We start from the raw sequence: 17,615 nt of genomic DNA, 5'->3' as shown, positions 1-17,615 counted from the left end.
ATGATTTGAATTAGTATGCGCATGCACAGTTTGATATAGTGATGAAGCCCACTTTCATTTGGATGGGTTCTTCAGTAAGCAAAATTGGCACTGTTAAGGAACTGAGAATCTGCATTTCATGATTTAGAAGTCTGTTCACTCTTAACAGGTGGTTGTGTGGTGTGCATTGTCCAGTAATGGAATAATTGGTGCAATATTCCTTGATGGCACATGACTTCTGAATAGTATGTGAAGGTTTTGCAAGATGATTTCACCTCCATTATCCAAGGCGACCCTGATTTTGACAAGATACATGCAGAATTTTGCTATTTGTCTGCAGCACATCATCGCTAATGATGGCAGGCATATCAAACATATCATAACCTAAATCCGAATATCTGTAGTGACATTTACATGTTGAATAAAGTGTGTGCATGCCGTAGTTTATAACTAATTTATGTTTTCTCCCATGTAGTTCAATAATTGTCACCCTATATGTTGTGATTCTTGAGTTTCTCCCGGCGTATTTGATAATCAAAATATCCACGGGTGTACTGCCGGTCTATAGTGTCCCGTTGGACACTATAGACCGGCAGTACACCCGTGGATATTTTGATTACCCTATATGTTGTTAAGGGGAAAACCCATTGAAAGACTTTGGAACTTTGTTAATCCTGAAATTTAGAGTGCTGCCTGAGGAAAACTAGTAGCTCAGAGTTATGAAAGCGTAAATGTTATAAGTGACAAGTCAAAAGAGATACAGAAAATAATTGACTGGAAATGTTGCATAACATTATTCAGAAAAGTTTGCCCTATGTGTTTGTCATGAGGTGGAAATATCATTTGCAAGTGGTAAAGGATGTTTATGAAAACAGAGGAGATCTTGTTACTGTAACAGAAGCCATTGAAACAAGTGAGAGCATAAAACTGTCCTTTGCTATTGAGAAAGCAGGTTCACACAAGTGAAGACTGCAAAATAAGGAATTCATTTTCTAGCTGTCATTTTTCTACAAGGTAATGCCTCATGCAGACATACTTTTTAATCAGTTTCAAAAGAAGATAACTGAACCAACCAAAGTAAAACAAGATATCCACAATTTTGAAGCAGTATCCAGAGAAGACATTGGTGCCTTCATTAATGAGATTAGTTTTGAAAACGACACAACAATGCCTGACAAGAAACCATGAGTTGTTGGTGATTAAAAGAAAAGGAGATGCTTGGAAGTTTATGATGCCAGCCTTTCTTAAATAAAATTACATTTTCAGTTACTGGATACCTCTTTCCATCCATGTTATTTGATGTAAATCAGTTTGACAAATACAACACAAATTTTCCAGAGAAGTACCTTGAAATTATGGACACACACTCATTTCTGGAAAAGAGAGAGCTGAAGGGAGAGTTTCAAGTCTTTTGTGCTACGCTAGAGTTGAGAGCAATTTCTAGTGCCATTCCATATCCTTCACTGACTCTAAAGGGTGAGCCTTGTGATACTTTCGTAGATACTGTTAAAGTTTTGAAACTGCTAGTAACGGTACCTTTCTCAACATCAGAAACTGGGCGGTGCTTTTCAATGCTCAAGAGAATTAAAATGTTTCTATGAAATACTATGAAAGAAGAATTCCTTAGTGCCTTAGGGATGCTATCATGTGAAAAGTCATTTGTGTATAAAGTTGAAAATTCAATTCAGTAGCGATAGATCTATTTGCTAACAAGAAGGAGCAGTGAAGGGCTCTCCAATACCATTGATACTAATTAGTTTGAACCTGTCTTAAACTCATGGTGTTGCTACTTTTGGTGAATGCTGATAATTTGATTAAATTTGTTTCCAAAATCCACGTTACAACTTTGAACAATTTATGCACTTACTATTACTTATCATATTAAAGACACTTATGCTATATTGGACACTATTCTGGCAGTCTGGCGCAAACATAAACAAATGAGGACTTTGGTCAGTGAAGGGGAGAAGAGCATTGCAGGGGGGAGGGGGAGGGGGGAGCAAGCCCCCCTTTCCTCTGACAGGGCTGGCAGCCTATGCCCATGTCCTGTGCTCCTGTGAAGGAAAAACTGACATAATGGTCATATGGATCACTGAACTGGTGTTGCGAGAGTCTTATACAAACCCCATTACAGACCAACATTGGTCTCTGCAGACATTTCAAAATAAGAAAAGGGAAAAAAAGGAAAGTACAACACAAAGCAAAGCAGAGGAAACAAAGGATTTGCTAATGGCTACAATGCAGTTGTTTGCTGAGGTTCGCAGTTTTGTAAATTTTGTAGTTCAGGGCCATCCTTTACCAGCATCTTACGCAACTAGACATCAAAACACCCCACACTTAAGACGGTCAGGTAAATGTGTCCACACATAATCTGTGAGCAGTGAAGAATTGTGCAGTTGATATATCCACCCATACATTTTTGTGTACGAGTGAGATTTTTGGAGTTGCTGTTGCATTTTATTTCTCATGCAGACATGAGTAAAAGATAGCTAAAGGAAGCACCCTTGCACTTTCTCTCTCTCTCTCTCTCTCTCTCTCTCTCTCTCTCTCTCTATCTATCTATCTATCTATCTATCTACTTACCTACCTACCCATCTATCTGCTATCTCTCAAAATCATTTACAAATGCTTCCTATCATGTTATCTAGGAATACCGTATATGAAACTCTTGGTGTATGTAAGAAGAACACTGGTGTAATAAGTGTTTATTTCTGTTTCCCTATACATTTTGTTTGATAGATTATATTATGAATTATTGACAGAAACCCCTAATACATTCAATGTTACCAAATGAAGTGTTCCTGAAGTGCCCCCTACCCCCCACCCCCCCTCCTCCTAACACTGCCACCACTGATGAAATTCGTCAGTGGCCGTCATTACTGCATAATGAACTCTTGTCTAATCCACACTTCTGTCTCTATGCTGTTCATTTTTGGAACATAACCTACCACCGCTTAGAGACAGGACCTGACCATCATTTTGCAGGCGACCGAGCGAGGTGGCGCAGTGGTTATACACTGGACTCGCATTCGGGAGGACTATGGTTCAATCCCGCGTCCGGCCATCCTGATTTAGGTTTTCCGTGATTTCCCTAAATCGCTCCGGGCAAATGCCGGGATGGTTCCTTTCAAAGGGCACGGCCGACTTCCTTCCCTGTCCTTCCCTAATTCGATGAGACCGATGACCTCATTGTCTGGTCTCCTTCCCCAAAACAACCAACCAACCATTTTGCAGGTCAATGCACAAGCGCATAGAGTGCAAGCTGTTACTAATTTGTTTGACTGATTGGGCTGCTAAGTGCTATACCACCTATTGCACTACCCAGGCTTAAGCCCTCATTAGTTCAACTCAATTTCTAAACTGAAGGAAACACTTCATGGCATTCACTTCAGAACTGCTACAAATTCGTCCGGCAATAGACTGCACCGCTTGAACTGTTGAACTGCCAACTCAACTGACACTGCTAAGAGTATCCTACGACTTCCACATCACTGGCAATGTTTTATACACAGTGCTGGTGACTACTTTGAAAGTCAGTAAAACTTTGAAACATGTATCTATTTTGTATGAGCTGTAAATAAATAGTTGCCAACTTTAAAGTTCCAACCCTCGTACAATTCCAGTAAAAAAGCAAAATCCCATCAGTAATAGAGTGCTACTCCCAACACCTTTTTTTAGGCCTAACATTTGACAGTGAAAAGAAAGTAGCCCCTGATTTTACTTGATCCTGGTTGTCTGAGCATTTGAACAGTGATCAGAGGTCAATCCTGGCTTGATTGATCATTCAAGATGGAACAATAGTGTAATATTTTAACTCCAAAACATTAACAGATACAACACATTTTGTCCCTTTCTTGTTGAATCTTCCACTAGCAACGTATAAATGTTGTCATCTTGAATTCAAAGTACATTAATAAATATAGACACCTGTCAAAAACAGTATAGAATGTACAAATTTCTCAGCAAGATTTTATATCTGTCATATAGAATGGTATTGGCTGCAGGCCCATTTGTGATGTTCCCTCTTGTAATTGTTTTTCAGCATCATCAGATGGTGTTGCCCGTTTATGGAATGTTCTAACGGGAAATCTTGAGAAGGTCTACTCAGGTCATCAGAAGGCAATTACAGCTTTGGCATTCCGTGATTATATAGTAAGAGATTAATTCCTTTGTATTTGACTTCACATTCAACAAATTACTATGTTTCTTTTTGTGCTTTTAATTTTGGAATTTTCTTGTATTTGATAAAGAAGATTATTTGGTGGCTACTACTATAGATTATGGTAAGATACTTTTATTTTAGTTTGCAGTACTGTACTAGTCTGAATTCAGTATTATTTATATGTTGTGGCGGTGTATATTAAAAATTTCTATTCAGTTTACAAATCATTATTTCTTAATGTGTAGGGAAACAGTGCTTGTGAGTATGCATTGAAAAGGTTTGTAAATATTGTTTGTAGAATAATTATATATGTTTGAAAAAATATAATGTTATGTTTATTCCCATATAATGAAATATTTTATGTATGTGTGTTATTTTCTGTGTCTACCTTTTGGGTATTTGTTGGAAGAAATTGGAATGGACTTGCTGGAAATTAATGACTTTTCTATTAGAAATGTTTAGTTACTATCACATCTTGTAAATTAAGTTTAAAGCCCCCCCCCCCCCCCCCATGTTAAAAACAATTCAGTTATTCCAGAAGTCCTTATACCAAGTAAATCTTCAGATCTTCAGAGATCCTTTGATATTCGTTCTAAAAGCACGAAACATGTAAATAAAAAGTGCAACCAATTTATATGCAATAGTCACTGCTTGAGCGACTCTGAACAGTGTCACACACTGTTTCACTTGACTAGTGGCTTTTGGGCCACATCCCAAATGTAAAAAGTGAATTTGTCAATTGATCATTCTATCACTGACTTCTGTATCCCAGCTGCAACATAAATACTCAGAGTAGTTGAAGAGAATGCCTAACAAATACATCAGTTAATTTCTTAGGTCTACCAGAGTGATGAGTGTTAAGTCCTCCACAGATATTTCCACATAACAACAACATTGTTAGTACTATGCAAGGAATGTCCTACTTGTGTGTTATCCCTCTGATTGAATGCTGAAACTTCTGGTTCTTTTATCATACTCTGTTAATTCTCTTGGTTCACTCATTCTGCCACAAAAATTTCAGTAATTTTAAGACATTGTGCCAGCAAGTGTGTATCGTCAAATGCGTAGCCAGACAGTCTTTTAGTGTCATGTCTGAAAATCTTCAGCTATAAATGAATAAAGTGTTGTGTTGCTGTTTCCATCCTAAGCAAGCTCTTCACTCTTATGCCACTTTCATGGCTTTCGTGTTACTTTCACTTCTTATTTCCTTAATCAGCCAGCCATTAGATCTCACAAGGCTAAGTGGAATCCCAGTCAAGACGCTTTCAATGCAGAACAACATATTGAGGTCAATCAGAACCAAACCTAGGTTCCCCCTGTCAGCAATCAGCACTAGTTAAGGAGGCAATCATAAAGTATAAGCTCATGATTCTCCTAGGGTCTATGCCCAACACATGGGAATCAGGCTCTTTTCTGTATGTAAAAGTTCTACCTTGATTTGTTATTTTACTGCAAACTTGGCTGTGAGTGTCAAATATATTAACAGTTCACCAGCATGTTATGTATTGTTAAATATAACAACAAAAACAGTTTTGGGCAAAATAATTTAATTGGATAGATAAAAAAATCTACTTATTAGGTGGCAGAAAACACACACACACACACACACACACACACACACACACACACACACACACAGAGAGAGAGAGAGAGAGAGAGAGAGAGAGAGAGAGAGAGAGAGAGAGAGAGAGAGACGGGCAAGCTTTCGGAGCCAGTGGCTCTTACTTTAGGGGGAGGGTTGAAGGAGAAGGAAGAGGGGTGAAGGAAAAGGGCTGGAGAGGTCTAGGAAAAGAGGTAGATTTTGGGAAAGTCACCCAGAACTGCAGGTCAGGGGAGACTTACCACGCAGCATGAGAAGGAAAGACTGATTGTTGGGAACTGCATCAGACGAGATTTGAAAACCTGAGAGCTTAAAGGTGGAAGACAGGGTAATATGCAAGACAGAGATTACTGCTTAAATATCATCCATGAGTTGATAAGAGAGAAAAGCTGAGTGCATTGTATGGGAGAGGGGCGGTGAAAAATAAGATGCGTAAGACAATGAAAGACATAGAAAACTACAGCAGAGTGAAGAAAAGAGTAGTCAATGTGAAGAAATGCTGAGCTGGAAGAAATTAATGTAAATTAAGGCCACGACGTGGCAAGAACCTAGGACAACTTGTAGCGCTAGTTCCCACCTATGGAGTTCTGAGAAACTGGTGTCTGGAATAAGATATTGTGTATTCCCAGTATACACCCTCTGCCTATCCCATTCATCCTAACTGATAATTTGACGGTATATTACATTTTTCATTCCACAGGTGGCTCTCCCTTAGATAGTATATGTTTTGCAGTTACAAGGCTGCTGAGGTGGTGGTAGGAGGGTGCACAGGGCAAATCTTGGAGCAGGCATGGTCACATGAGTAGGAGCCATAGAGTAGGAGATGGATGCAGAAGGAGCATAGGGTCTGACAAGAATATTGCAGAGATTGGGAGGACGATGAAAAGCTGTTCTGGGTGTGGTGGGCAAAATTTCAGACAGAATGGATCTCATTTCAGGACATGATTTTAGGAAGCCTTGGCCCTGTTTAAGTAGCTGATTAATACATTCCAGTTATTGTATTTGGCATGTATCTCTAAATTATCTTACTGGAATGCCATCTGAGCAGATTATCCCACCTGGTCACAAGTAACACACGATGAGGAATAAAAGTAATCCATGATTTCTTCAGCTGGGTTTTCTTCCTTGTTTCATATGTTTCACCATTTTTCACATTCTGTCCTTTCCACAAATTTTATAATTTTCATTTGTATTTTTGATTTTCAGTAAGATGTGTAATCTTTCACACTGCATTCCACTTGTGGAAAAAATGTTATTGAATTTTTTTCCTTTTGTAATTGTGTGGATGATTGGGTAATACTTATGTCTAATAAAATGTCAGGTATGGGAGGGACACTAAGATAGACATGATATATGTTTTCTGCATGCAGCTCAGTGTGGTGGTTCACGAGCCAATTGGAGGCTACATTATACCACCTTCACAATGTGAAGGAAGGTACTGTGAGTTCATAATTGTTTTATTTGCCCTAAATTTCAGGGTCATTGGTCTTCTTACATCTACATCTATAATCTACAGGGCACGTTACGGTGTGTGATGGAGGGTACTTGGTGTACCACCGTCACTTTCCCCTTTCCCTGTCCCTGTTATGAATGGTTCATGAGAAGAATGGTTGCTGGTAAGCCTTTGTGTGGGCTCAAAGCTCTGTAATTTTGCCACCATGCCCCTTTCACAAGATACACATAGGAGAAAGCAGTATATTGGTGGACTCTCCTGCAGAATGCATTTTTTGTAGCATGTGTCCCTGATATTGCTTAAATGCTTCCATGACACTTTTGTGCTTACTATATAAACCCATAACAAAACACACGTGGATCTTCTCTGTTTCTCCTATCAATCCTATCCGGCACATATCCCAGACTGCTGAAAAGTATTCAAGTGTTGCTCAAACTAGGGTTTTGTAAGCTATCTCCTTTGTGGCTGGACTAAATTTCCTGAGGATTCTGTGTGGCATCTGCCTTATCTGCAAGAAGATTTATGAGGTAATTCCATTTTAAATTGCCCCACTTGCATACTCCTGCATATTTTATGGTTGTAACTGCTTCCAGAGATTGCTCTGCAATCCAGTCACTTCCAGGGATTGCTCTGCAAACCAGTAACCTTAAAATAATGGGTCTTTCTGCCTATTTATGTCCAATACCTCTCAGTCGTTTGTGTTGACAGTCAGTTTCAATCACCTGCAGGTCCTCCTGTGTTTTGCTACAGTTCTCTCTGTATACAAGAGCATCATTTGTGAAAAGCCTAGTGGAACTTCCAATATTATCCTCTAAGTCATTTATATATACTGTGGAAAGTAAGGGTCCTACAACGCTCCCTTGGGTATGCTGGAGATTATTTCTATGGGGAAATTTCTCTCCATTGAAACTTACGTATTGTGTTCTGTTTGCTACAAACTCTTAAACCAAGTCACATAGCTCTTCTGATATTCTGTATGCTCATATTTTGTTCAGTAGGCGGCAGTGCTGAAATGTTTCTAACTTGTTCGTGAAGTCAAGGAACACAGCAATAACCTGGATGCCAGTATCTAATGCTTTCTGGATCTTGAGGAAGAACAGCACAGGCTGGGTTTCGTATGATTGTTGTTTGTGGAAACCATGTTGATTCCTACAGAGAAGTTTTTCAGTCTCCAGAAATCTCATAATATTTCTGCATAAAACTTATTCCAAAATTCTACAAAAGACCAACATCAGAGTTTTGCACATCTGTTTGACAACCTGTTTTGAACATGGGAATTAACGTTTTTTATCATTAGGAACCATTTGCTCCTCTAGCAATCTATGGTACACTATTGCTAGAAAAGGAGCGAGTTGTTTCATCTATTCTGTGTATAATTACATCAGTATCATATCAGGTCCAGTGGTCTTTCCTCTGTTAAGAAATTTTATTGGCTTTCCTACCCCATGCCCACTTATTTTAATGTCATTTTGGTGTTCGTGTGGCAGTTTAAAGGAGAGACTACAGTGTAGTTTTCCTCAGTGAAACAGTTCTGAAAAAAGACATTTAATATTTTGACCTTATGTGTGTCATCCTCTGTTTTGATGCCATTATAATCACAGAGTGTCTGAACATATGGCTTTGGTGCATCTACCAATTAACAGAAGACCAAAACTTCTTACTGCAACATGTCAAGTAGGTTGTCAGAATTTTACTTTTGAATTCATTGAATGCTTTACAGTCTCCTTACACTAATTTTGGCTTCATTCAATTTTTTGTTGAGGCTTTGGCTACATTTAAATTTTGCAGTTAAGCTCTCCTTGCTTTCCTAGCACATTCTTACCACAGCTGTCAAAACACAGCAGGTCTGTCCCACCCCGCACGACTGTACTTGACACACACCTGCCTAAAGTGTATTGTACACACTGGACTCGCATTTTGAAGGACAATGGTTCAATACCGCATCTGGCCATCCTGATTTAGATTTTCCGTGATTTCCCTAAATCACTCTAGGCGAATGCCGGGATGGTTCCTCTGAAAGGGCACGGCCGACTTCCTTCCCCATCCTTCCCTAATCCCATGAGACCGATGACCACGCTGTCTGGTCTCCTTCCCCAAACCAACCAACCAAGCAAAGTGTATTGTACACTGCCCTTGGACTTTGCCTATTGATGCTCAATTTTATTAGTGCTGGAGATAAAATTTCCATGTTGACCTCTCAGGTAATATAAAATCTGTTTTTGTGTCACTCTCACTAAGCGGAAATGTCTTCCTACCTTTCTGTGTATTCCTTGTTATGGTTCTATTCAGTGTAATGCTCATACAATCACTGATCCCCAGTTCCTTATGCTGACTGAGTCAGCTGTTTGTCCCCAGCAAACCTAAGACGTTACCTTCACAAGTGATTAATCACTCAACGTAATTTTCAGACAAGACATTTATACCAATTTCACACAATTTGTTGTCCATACCCCCTGCCCTAATCACTTGAGTCTTCCAATCCATAACTAGTTAGTAGCACTCTCTGCCTAATTTTATAACAAGGTCAGGAAATTTAGTGAAATATTTTATATATTATAGAATGTTATGCATTTGAATCAAATAAATTATTTAGATTTTTTCAGAAGTGATTGTTTGACAGAATAGTTATTAAATTAAGCTGTTAGTAATGGGGTATATTGTATGCTTAAACTTTTAGAAATTCTTTTCAAATCTATTTCCAGCTGCACATGTGGAAAAAATACCAACTTTCAGTGTCTATATTATACTGTATGCCCTCTAATAATTGGCTAAGTAAGTTAGTTTGATGAAAGTAACGGCATTCCATCTCTGAGAGGACCATGTTTGACAAAGCACTGTAGTATTTAAACAAGCCTTTAGGTCACAGGCAGCTGTTCCCTATTCCTGATTTTTATATTTATCTTCAATGGCTGACAGTACAGTATTTGCATCGTGTGTTGTTTAGTGCAATGAGCAACAAGTGAGACAAAAAAAGGGCAGGAAATAATTTCAATTCCTGTTGTGGCATGAGAGGAGAAACAAAAGAGAGTGACAGAAGGAAAAAGGAGATTATACAGGGTGTATCAAAAAGAATCATCCATATTGGCACATATTTATTTCTGAAACTAATAAACACTTACAATGAATTTTGTTTTTTGATGAACGGAAAACTCAAAATATTGTTTTTCATACCTTTTCATGTGTGTTCAATATGCCCCCCTTGAGACGCATTGCATATGTCAATGCAGTATTCAGATTGTTCCCTCACTGCAGCGAGCATGTCTTGAGCTACAGCTTCCGCAGCTGCTATTAGGCAAGGTCTCAGTTAATTGATTGTTGTTGGTAAAGGAGGCACATAAACAGATCCGGTGACCTTGGTGGTCAGTAATGTAAGGCTGAACCATTTGGTTCAGTATGACCTATCCATCATTCAGTAATCCTTTGATTTAAAAATTCCCACACTTCCAAATGCCAGTGTTGTGGGCCTCATCCTGTTGGTAAATGAAGTCATTCAAATCAGGCTCCATCTGAGGGAAAAGAAAGTTCTAAAGTATATTGAGATATGTGCTTCCTGTAACAGTGTTCTAAGCAAAGAAAAATGGGCCACACACTTTTTCCTATGAAACTGCACAAAACACATTAAATTTTAAATTTTGGAGGGTCCCTCTCATTTTGTAGAACTTCATGTGGTTGTTCCGTACCCCATGTTCTCACATTACAACGGTTCACCTTTCCATTTAAATGGAATGTTGCTCGTCACTAAACACTAAGCGTGAAAAAAAACTGTCATCCTCCATCTTGCCAAGAACGAAATTGCAGAACTCCACACATTGTTGTTTGTCACCTTCATGAAGAGCTTGTGGTAGCTGAATTTTGTGTAGTTACATGTGTAAACGTTGGCACAATGCATGCCAGACAGACATCGGGGGCATGTTGAGCTATCGAGCTGCATGGTGAACAGATTTCTGTGGAGTCATTGTGAAAGTATGGCTGATGCATTCAATGGCTGTGTCAGACACTTGGGGATGGCCCAGTGATTTGCCTTTACATTAACAACCTGTTTCTCAGAATTGTTCATGCCATCATCTAATTCTCTGTGCTGTAGGAGGATCCAAACCATACCTTGTACAAAAGTCATGCTGAACAGTTATTACTGACTTGCATTGCACAAAACACAGATACAAAATGCGCACACTGCTGCCACCTAGTTGGAACCATGTAAAACTTGAGAGTTTGCTCTTTCCAACAGTAAGTTGTTCACGCACATATCTCAACATATCAATTAAGATAATTTTTAAAAATCAGATGATTCATTTTTATACACCCTGCATTTTTGCAAATGTTAAGTTCACCATAATGTGTTTAATGGTATCATGATACGTTTTTGCTGAAAACAGTTTGTTTCGAGGATTGTAATAATAACCATAAAGAACATAGCAGACTAAGAAAGTGCATATTAATGCTTGATAAAATATTGATTCAAGAGGCAAATTAAAAATGAAAAGGTTAGAAATTGTAGAAATTTCTTACCAGTGAAATAAGACGAAATTGTGTGAAACAATATGGCACTTCTTCTGTGTAGAGGTGGTGGTAATGATATGAGTATTATTAATAGTAATAAGGTGTTTATTTATGTTTGGGACAATGTTGGTTGCAAAGGAATTCTGTTAACTGTTTCCATATGGTATTCTAAACAAGCACTGGAATGGTTCTTTAATCAGACACTTCATGACCTGACCCACTGAATATTATGAGGTATTTGGGCTCTTAGTAGATTTTTTTCTTAGAAAAGTAAATAGGTGAGTCTGATTTTTTATGCAAAATTCACTTATATTTTCTTACTGTGGTATGAAGAATGACTTGTTTGATTTATTCTTTAGTGCACAGTAGCCACATTGTATTAAGTTTTGATATTACAACATTAGTTTATCACTTTTCCTGCACTGTATATTTAATTTCTTCAAACACTGTTTATTTTCATTCTATAATGGCAAATTTTAATACCACAACATACTTCAAATATTCTCGTTATCATGCTGTAGAATTTTATTTTTGAATGTGTTTAGCCTATCAACATGTATCAAAAATTCTTGAAGTGACAATGTGACAGTTACAATTCCACACTAAGTAACATTTTGTGAACATCCTTTATCATAAGCAGGATAAGCCACATACAAAACTGCTCGGAGAAACACTTCTTCAGACCTTTTCCTTTGTGCCTTATGCTCAACAAAGCATTGTCATGTAATGAATGCTAGTGAGTGTTTAAACATCAGTTGTTTACCAGTTTGTTGGTGCTTGGTGAGGAGATGGTTCCACTGTCCTTATTTGGTTTCAGCAAACATTTCATTTTACTGGTCCATGTGTTATGTCATTTTGGGCATCTCTGCAGGTGAGTACCAAACACAGATTTTTGGTTGAGGTTTGGTCCTTGATCAGACATCAAATATTACTTGTAACTTGAAGTGATCTTCATATCTGGCAGTGCTGTGAGTAAGTGAAAAATACGAGGTTACAGCATGACCTGTATTTCACCTTATCTGTAGTTTCATAACTAACTGGCTTGCGAAACTAGTTCTCAGATCAGACAGATCAATATGCACCTAGTAAAACCCTGTGACACTTTCAAACCAACCTGCACCTCGAATGCTGCTTCCCTTTAATTACGTTTGTGGTAGTGGCACGTTAACTGTGACTGGAAATAGGAGAATGGTTAACACTTTGGAGACAGGTACTTAGAAGAATATCGGGCCTGGAAATTGGCCATTGAAGGTGTTACATAAGGTGCTACTTGCACATATGTAATTTATGTATCTTCAAGAGTAATACATACAAAAAAAAGGACCAAGCTTCAACATCTATTTTTCATAGTTGTTATAGATCTTTGATAGATAATAAATTTTAAAATAACGATGATGGAAAACACAATAATCCTCCCAAGAAAAATCACTTTCTTCCTCTTGAGCTTCCAGAATTTCTTGGCCATTCAACAAATGTGACGTAACTGTAGCAGAATTACAGAAAACTGCTTAACTTAACGAGTAGCTGCATAAAATTATGTCAGTGTGATCCTATTGGCTGAGCCATTCACGATAGCAGCGGTTATGTTTGCTAATGTTTCTTTTGAAATAATTCTAGAAATGGATAAGAGACGGCAGCATCAATCAAGTGTCAAGTCTCAAGATGTCCCTTAATTCTTCTCATATAAAATGAATACAATTTTTGAGCCATAGGTGGCCTGCACGTCATGGACATCGTGACCCGACCTATACCTGAGTGTGGTCTTTCTAGCGACAGGTTGTGGGCCGAGCTATGCTTGGACTTGGTCTCCAAAGTGTTAAACCTCTTTAACAGTGACACCAATGAGGAAACAAGGCAAGTACATTGGTCAACAGTATACAGTCTTCAGCAAATAAGGGACTGACGCCTGTCATTATCTTGACAAGCTGTTTCACATTTCTCCAGGTAATTTAACCCAAGTGAAGTGTAAGATGCTGGACTCGGGTTTTCAGAGAGTGTGGTCGACATCCTTACCTAGCCAACATGGTATAGGTCTTAGGTAATTCCTTGAATCGTTGGAGGCAAATGACAGTATGGTTCCTTAACAGGACATGGCCACTTTTTTCCCACCATCTTGGTGCACCTGAGTTAGTGATCTCTCTCTCTCTCTCTCTCTCTCTCTCTCTCTCTCTCTCTCTCTCTCTCTCTCTCTCTCTCTCATGTTATCTGTACCATAAGACATCAAGCTCTAAACTTCCCTTCTCTTCATTCTTATCAGTTTAGAAGAAAAGTAGCAGTTTTGTAATTGCAAAATAGTGTTCTGTAGTTTTTTTACTAAGTAATCCTGGTTAAAATAATGAAGTGCCACAAGAAAAAGAAGAGAGCAAATAAAAGAAGAAATGCAAGCTTGAATATTTAAATTTGAGCTTTGAAATGGTTCACATGTAAGAGAACAGAGAATAATCTTTATTGTACTCTTGATGTAGATGAGATGGGGGCAGCCTTTGGTGACCTGCAGGCCTCATTCACATAGTTTTCTTAAGCTCTCAGGCCACTTCGTCACATGACATGACATCAGTGCTCCTAGCACATAAAGTCAAAACTGTAGCATTCCAGATGTTAATGCTGATGGGGAAAACACACCAATATGAATGGCACCTCTTTCCCAAAAAGCCATGCTGGCAAATTATGTCACAAAAATGTTTTTTGGGGGAGTATCTACATTCACTTTATGTTCAACACATCTTTAGATGTTTACATTTATTTACAAATAATGAATATTGTTTCTTTACTTATGACACTTGACAATAGCTGTCTTTGAAACTTCCATTGCAAAATTCTGCAGTGCCCTACTGTCTCTTCCATGAATTTTGTCCACAGGACACATTGCAACCAATTGTGGATCAGATCCAGCCTGCAGACAGTCAGTTGCTCACCAGTGATGTAGACAATACAAGTCACTCTACATTTATTAAATTTCTCGGTAGAGTTGCTAAATGAAACTAGTGGCTTGGATAGTAATTAGAGTAGAATACAAACCTTGATGTGATGCCAGACTGTATCTGTCCATTTATTAGTGGAATAGAAGTTGTAGTTGTGATTATAATTGTGGTGGTGGTGATGGTGGAGATGGTAGTAGCAGTTTTATTATTATTATTATTATTATTATTATTATTATTACTAGTAGTAGTAAACAAGTAGTAGTAGTAGTAGTAGTAGTAGTAGTAGTAGTAGTTGTTGTTGTTGTTATTGTTGTCGTTGTTGTTGTTGTCATTTTGGTGGTACTAACATTAGTGCCAAGTGAAATATATAGCAGTCAGATTGTTGCAGAAAAAAGAGATACACAGAGATGAGAAGCAGGTCAGCTGATTTTTTTTTTTTTTTTTTTTTTTTTTTTCTGATCCTGCTTGGCAATGAGTGTGCTACAGTGCAGAGCTTTAATTGAAATCTATTACTTCCATATAGACCTGATGGCTGAAGAATGTGTTTGTGTACACTGCTACATAGTCTACTGAAAAGCAGGCATTTTCAGAGGATGAAGAGACATTTCTGTTGGACGAAGGTTGCTCAGAAACCAATATTGGAGATCTGAGTTTGATAAAATTTCTGTCATTTGTATTGCTTGTCAAGGGGAGAAGAAGGGACTGTAGGAGTTTAAAAAGAGAAGGAAGGCATTAAGATGAAGCCAAAAGTAGGAGGGTTTTCAGACTAGAAATAAATGGGAGACATGTGTCTTAATCAGCAGTATTTTGAAGCAATTTTTTGTACACGAGCAACGGAAGAGTTGAAATGGAAGAATTATGGGTAAGTTAAAATAAGAACTTGCTGAGAAACTTGAAAGAACAGGCAACAGATAATTTTAGTAATAAGATATGTAAAACACAAAAAAAGGATGAGTTGCAATCGTTGTAAAACCCATGTCAGTAAGTACTTTTCAGTGTATGAAATATTACTGTTATAATTTTTTTTCTCCCCTTAGTTCAACCAGCAGAAGGACCAGGCAAAGAATGATGGATTACATAGCTCTTTAGGATCAGCATGTAAGCATCCACTGGATTCTTCCTAGATTCCTGAAAGAAGACTGGAGCTTGAAATTTTGTGAGTTGAGTTTTTGTTAGTCGGGTTACACTGAGGTGACAGAAGTCATGGGATGCCTCATAATATTGTGTTGGAACTCTTTGGCCCAGCATAGTGCAGCAACTGTATGCAGCATGAACTCAGCAAGTCGTTAGAAGTCCCACTGCAGAATACTGGGCCATGTCCATAATTGCGAGAGTGTTGCCGGTGTAGGATTTTGTGCACCAACTGATTTCTTAGTTTTGTCCGGTAAATGTTCGACGGGATTCTTGTTGAGTGAATTGTCCAGAATGTTCTTCAAACTAGTCATGAATAATTGTGGTCCTGTAACATGGCACTTTGTCACCCATAAAAATTCCATCATTGAGTGGCTACAAAAAGTCTCCAAGTTGCCAAACACAACCATTTTCAGTCAATAATTGGTTCAGTTGGATCACTAGATCCAGTCCGTTCCATGTACCCACAGCCCACACCATTAGTGAGGCACCACCAGCTGGCACGGTGCCTTGTTGACAACCTGGGCCCGTGGTGTCGTGAGCTCTGTGCCACACTGGAATCCTACCATCAGCTCGTGCCAACTGAAACTGGTCTTCATCTGGCCAGTTCACAGTTTTCCAGTCATCTAGGGTCGCGAGCCCAGATGTGCTGCAGGCGATGTCGTGCTGTTAGTAAAGGCGCTCACGTCATTCGTCTGCTGTCATGGTCACAATACCAGAACAGATACATCCCACATTGATTTCTGTGGCTATTTCACATGTTTTGCTTGTCTATTAACACTGACAACTCTACATAAATACCACTGCTCTCGGTCATTAAGTCAAAGCTGTCAGCCACTGCAATGTCTGTGGTGAAAGTTAATGCCTGAAATTTGGTATTACAGCACTCTCGATGCTGTGAATCTTAGATTATTGAATTCTGTAACAATTTCCAAAATGGAATGTCTCATGCATCTGGCTGCAACTACCGTTCCGCGTTCAGAGTCTGTTGAGTCTGTTGTGTAGCCATAATTATGTCAGAAACCATTTCAAATCAATCACTTGAGTACAAATGACAGCTCCCCCAATGCATTGCCCCTTTATATCTTGTGTACGTGATACTAATGCCATCTGTATATGTGCTTATCACTATCCCATGACTTTTATCTCATCGGTGTATGTTTTCTATCAGATATCAGTCAATATTTTTCAACAAACCTGTGTCACTTTTGCAATTTATAGTATGTTATAATTACAAATAGATAAAAATCTCACCTTTTTGGAGCTTATTTCAGTATGGATCATACATGTGTTTTTCAATTAGGTACTGATGCTGCCATGAAATCTGAACTCTTCACTGTTTTTATGGCTGAAGATGATATCTCTATAAGGTTTCTGTGGTGCTCTCAGCCAAATAACTCACCATCTTGTGACATAGTCTGAGAGCATGCTGCAGCAAATGGAATATCGTCATCAAGGCAACCCTGATTGTAGTCTATTAGTTACAGACGTTAAGTTGAGACTGTGAATTATGCTCTGTATCAATCTTGTACATATTGTTTCTCTGTACACATTTTTGTTTGTTTTCTTACTGTTGTTGTATGATAAATAAAGTGCATTGCATAAACAATTATTGCAGTAAAGTAAATGCAGTTCGCATACAATGAACTTAATTGTGTGACTCGTAAGAAAACACCAAGTTGATCACAATTATTTTTCAGTGCCACAAGCCTGGCCCTGCAACAGAGCAGCTGTGGAGAACCAAGTAACATTCAGTCCCTCCCAGTACTCCATTTTTTCCCCACCAGATGTCAGCTAGACAGAGTTAAATTTTGGACCCCACAAATACAAGACTATGCTGTTATTGTGACCTTCAGGCCAAAGACTGGT

At 38.5% G+C, this 17,615-nt stretch overlaps 1 protein-coding gene across 1 annotated transcript in view; it reads left to right on the top strand.

The window, feature by feature from the left end:
* Window positions 1-17,355, top strand: part of LOC126320026 (target of rapamycin complex subunit lst8) — a 36,380-nt gene extending 19,025 nt beyond the window's left edge. Inside the window, exons 7-9 of the mRNA XM_049993750.1 lie at window positions 4,022-4,131; window positions 15,653-15,771; window positions 17,050-17,355. Coding sequence (XP_049849707.1) covers window positions 4,022-4,131; window positions 15,653-15,739 — 197 coding nt within the window. The 3' untranslated portion in view covers window positions 15,740-15,771; window positions 17,050-17,355. The remainder of the gene's footprint in view (window positions 1-4,021; window positions 4,132-15,652; window positions 15,772-17,049) is intronic.
* The last annotated feature ends 260 nt before the right edge of the window (window positions 17,356-17,615 follow it).

The sequence above is a fragment of the Schistocerca gregaria genome, chromosome 1 (assembly GCF_023897955.1).
Source record: "Schistocerca gregaria isolate iqSchGreg1 chromosome 1, iqSchGreg1.2, whole genome shotgun sequence".
NCBI lineage: Eukaryota > Metazoa > Arthropoda > Insecta > Orthoptera > Acrididae > Schistocerca > Schistocerca gregaria.
Note: the sequence above shows the minus strand (reverse complement) of the source record. Positions and strands in the feature narration are given on the sequence as shown.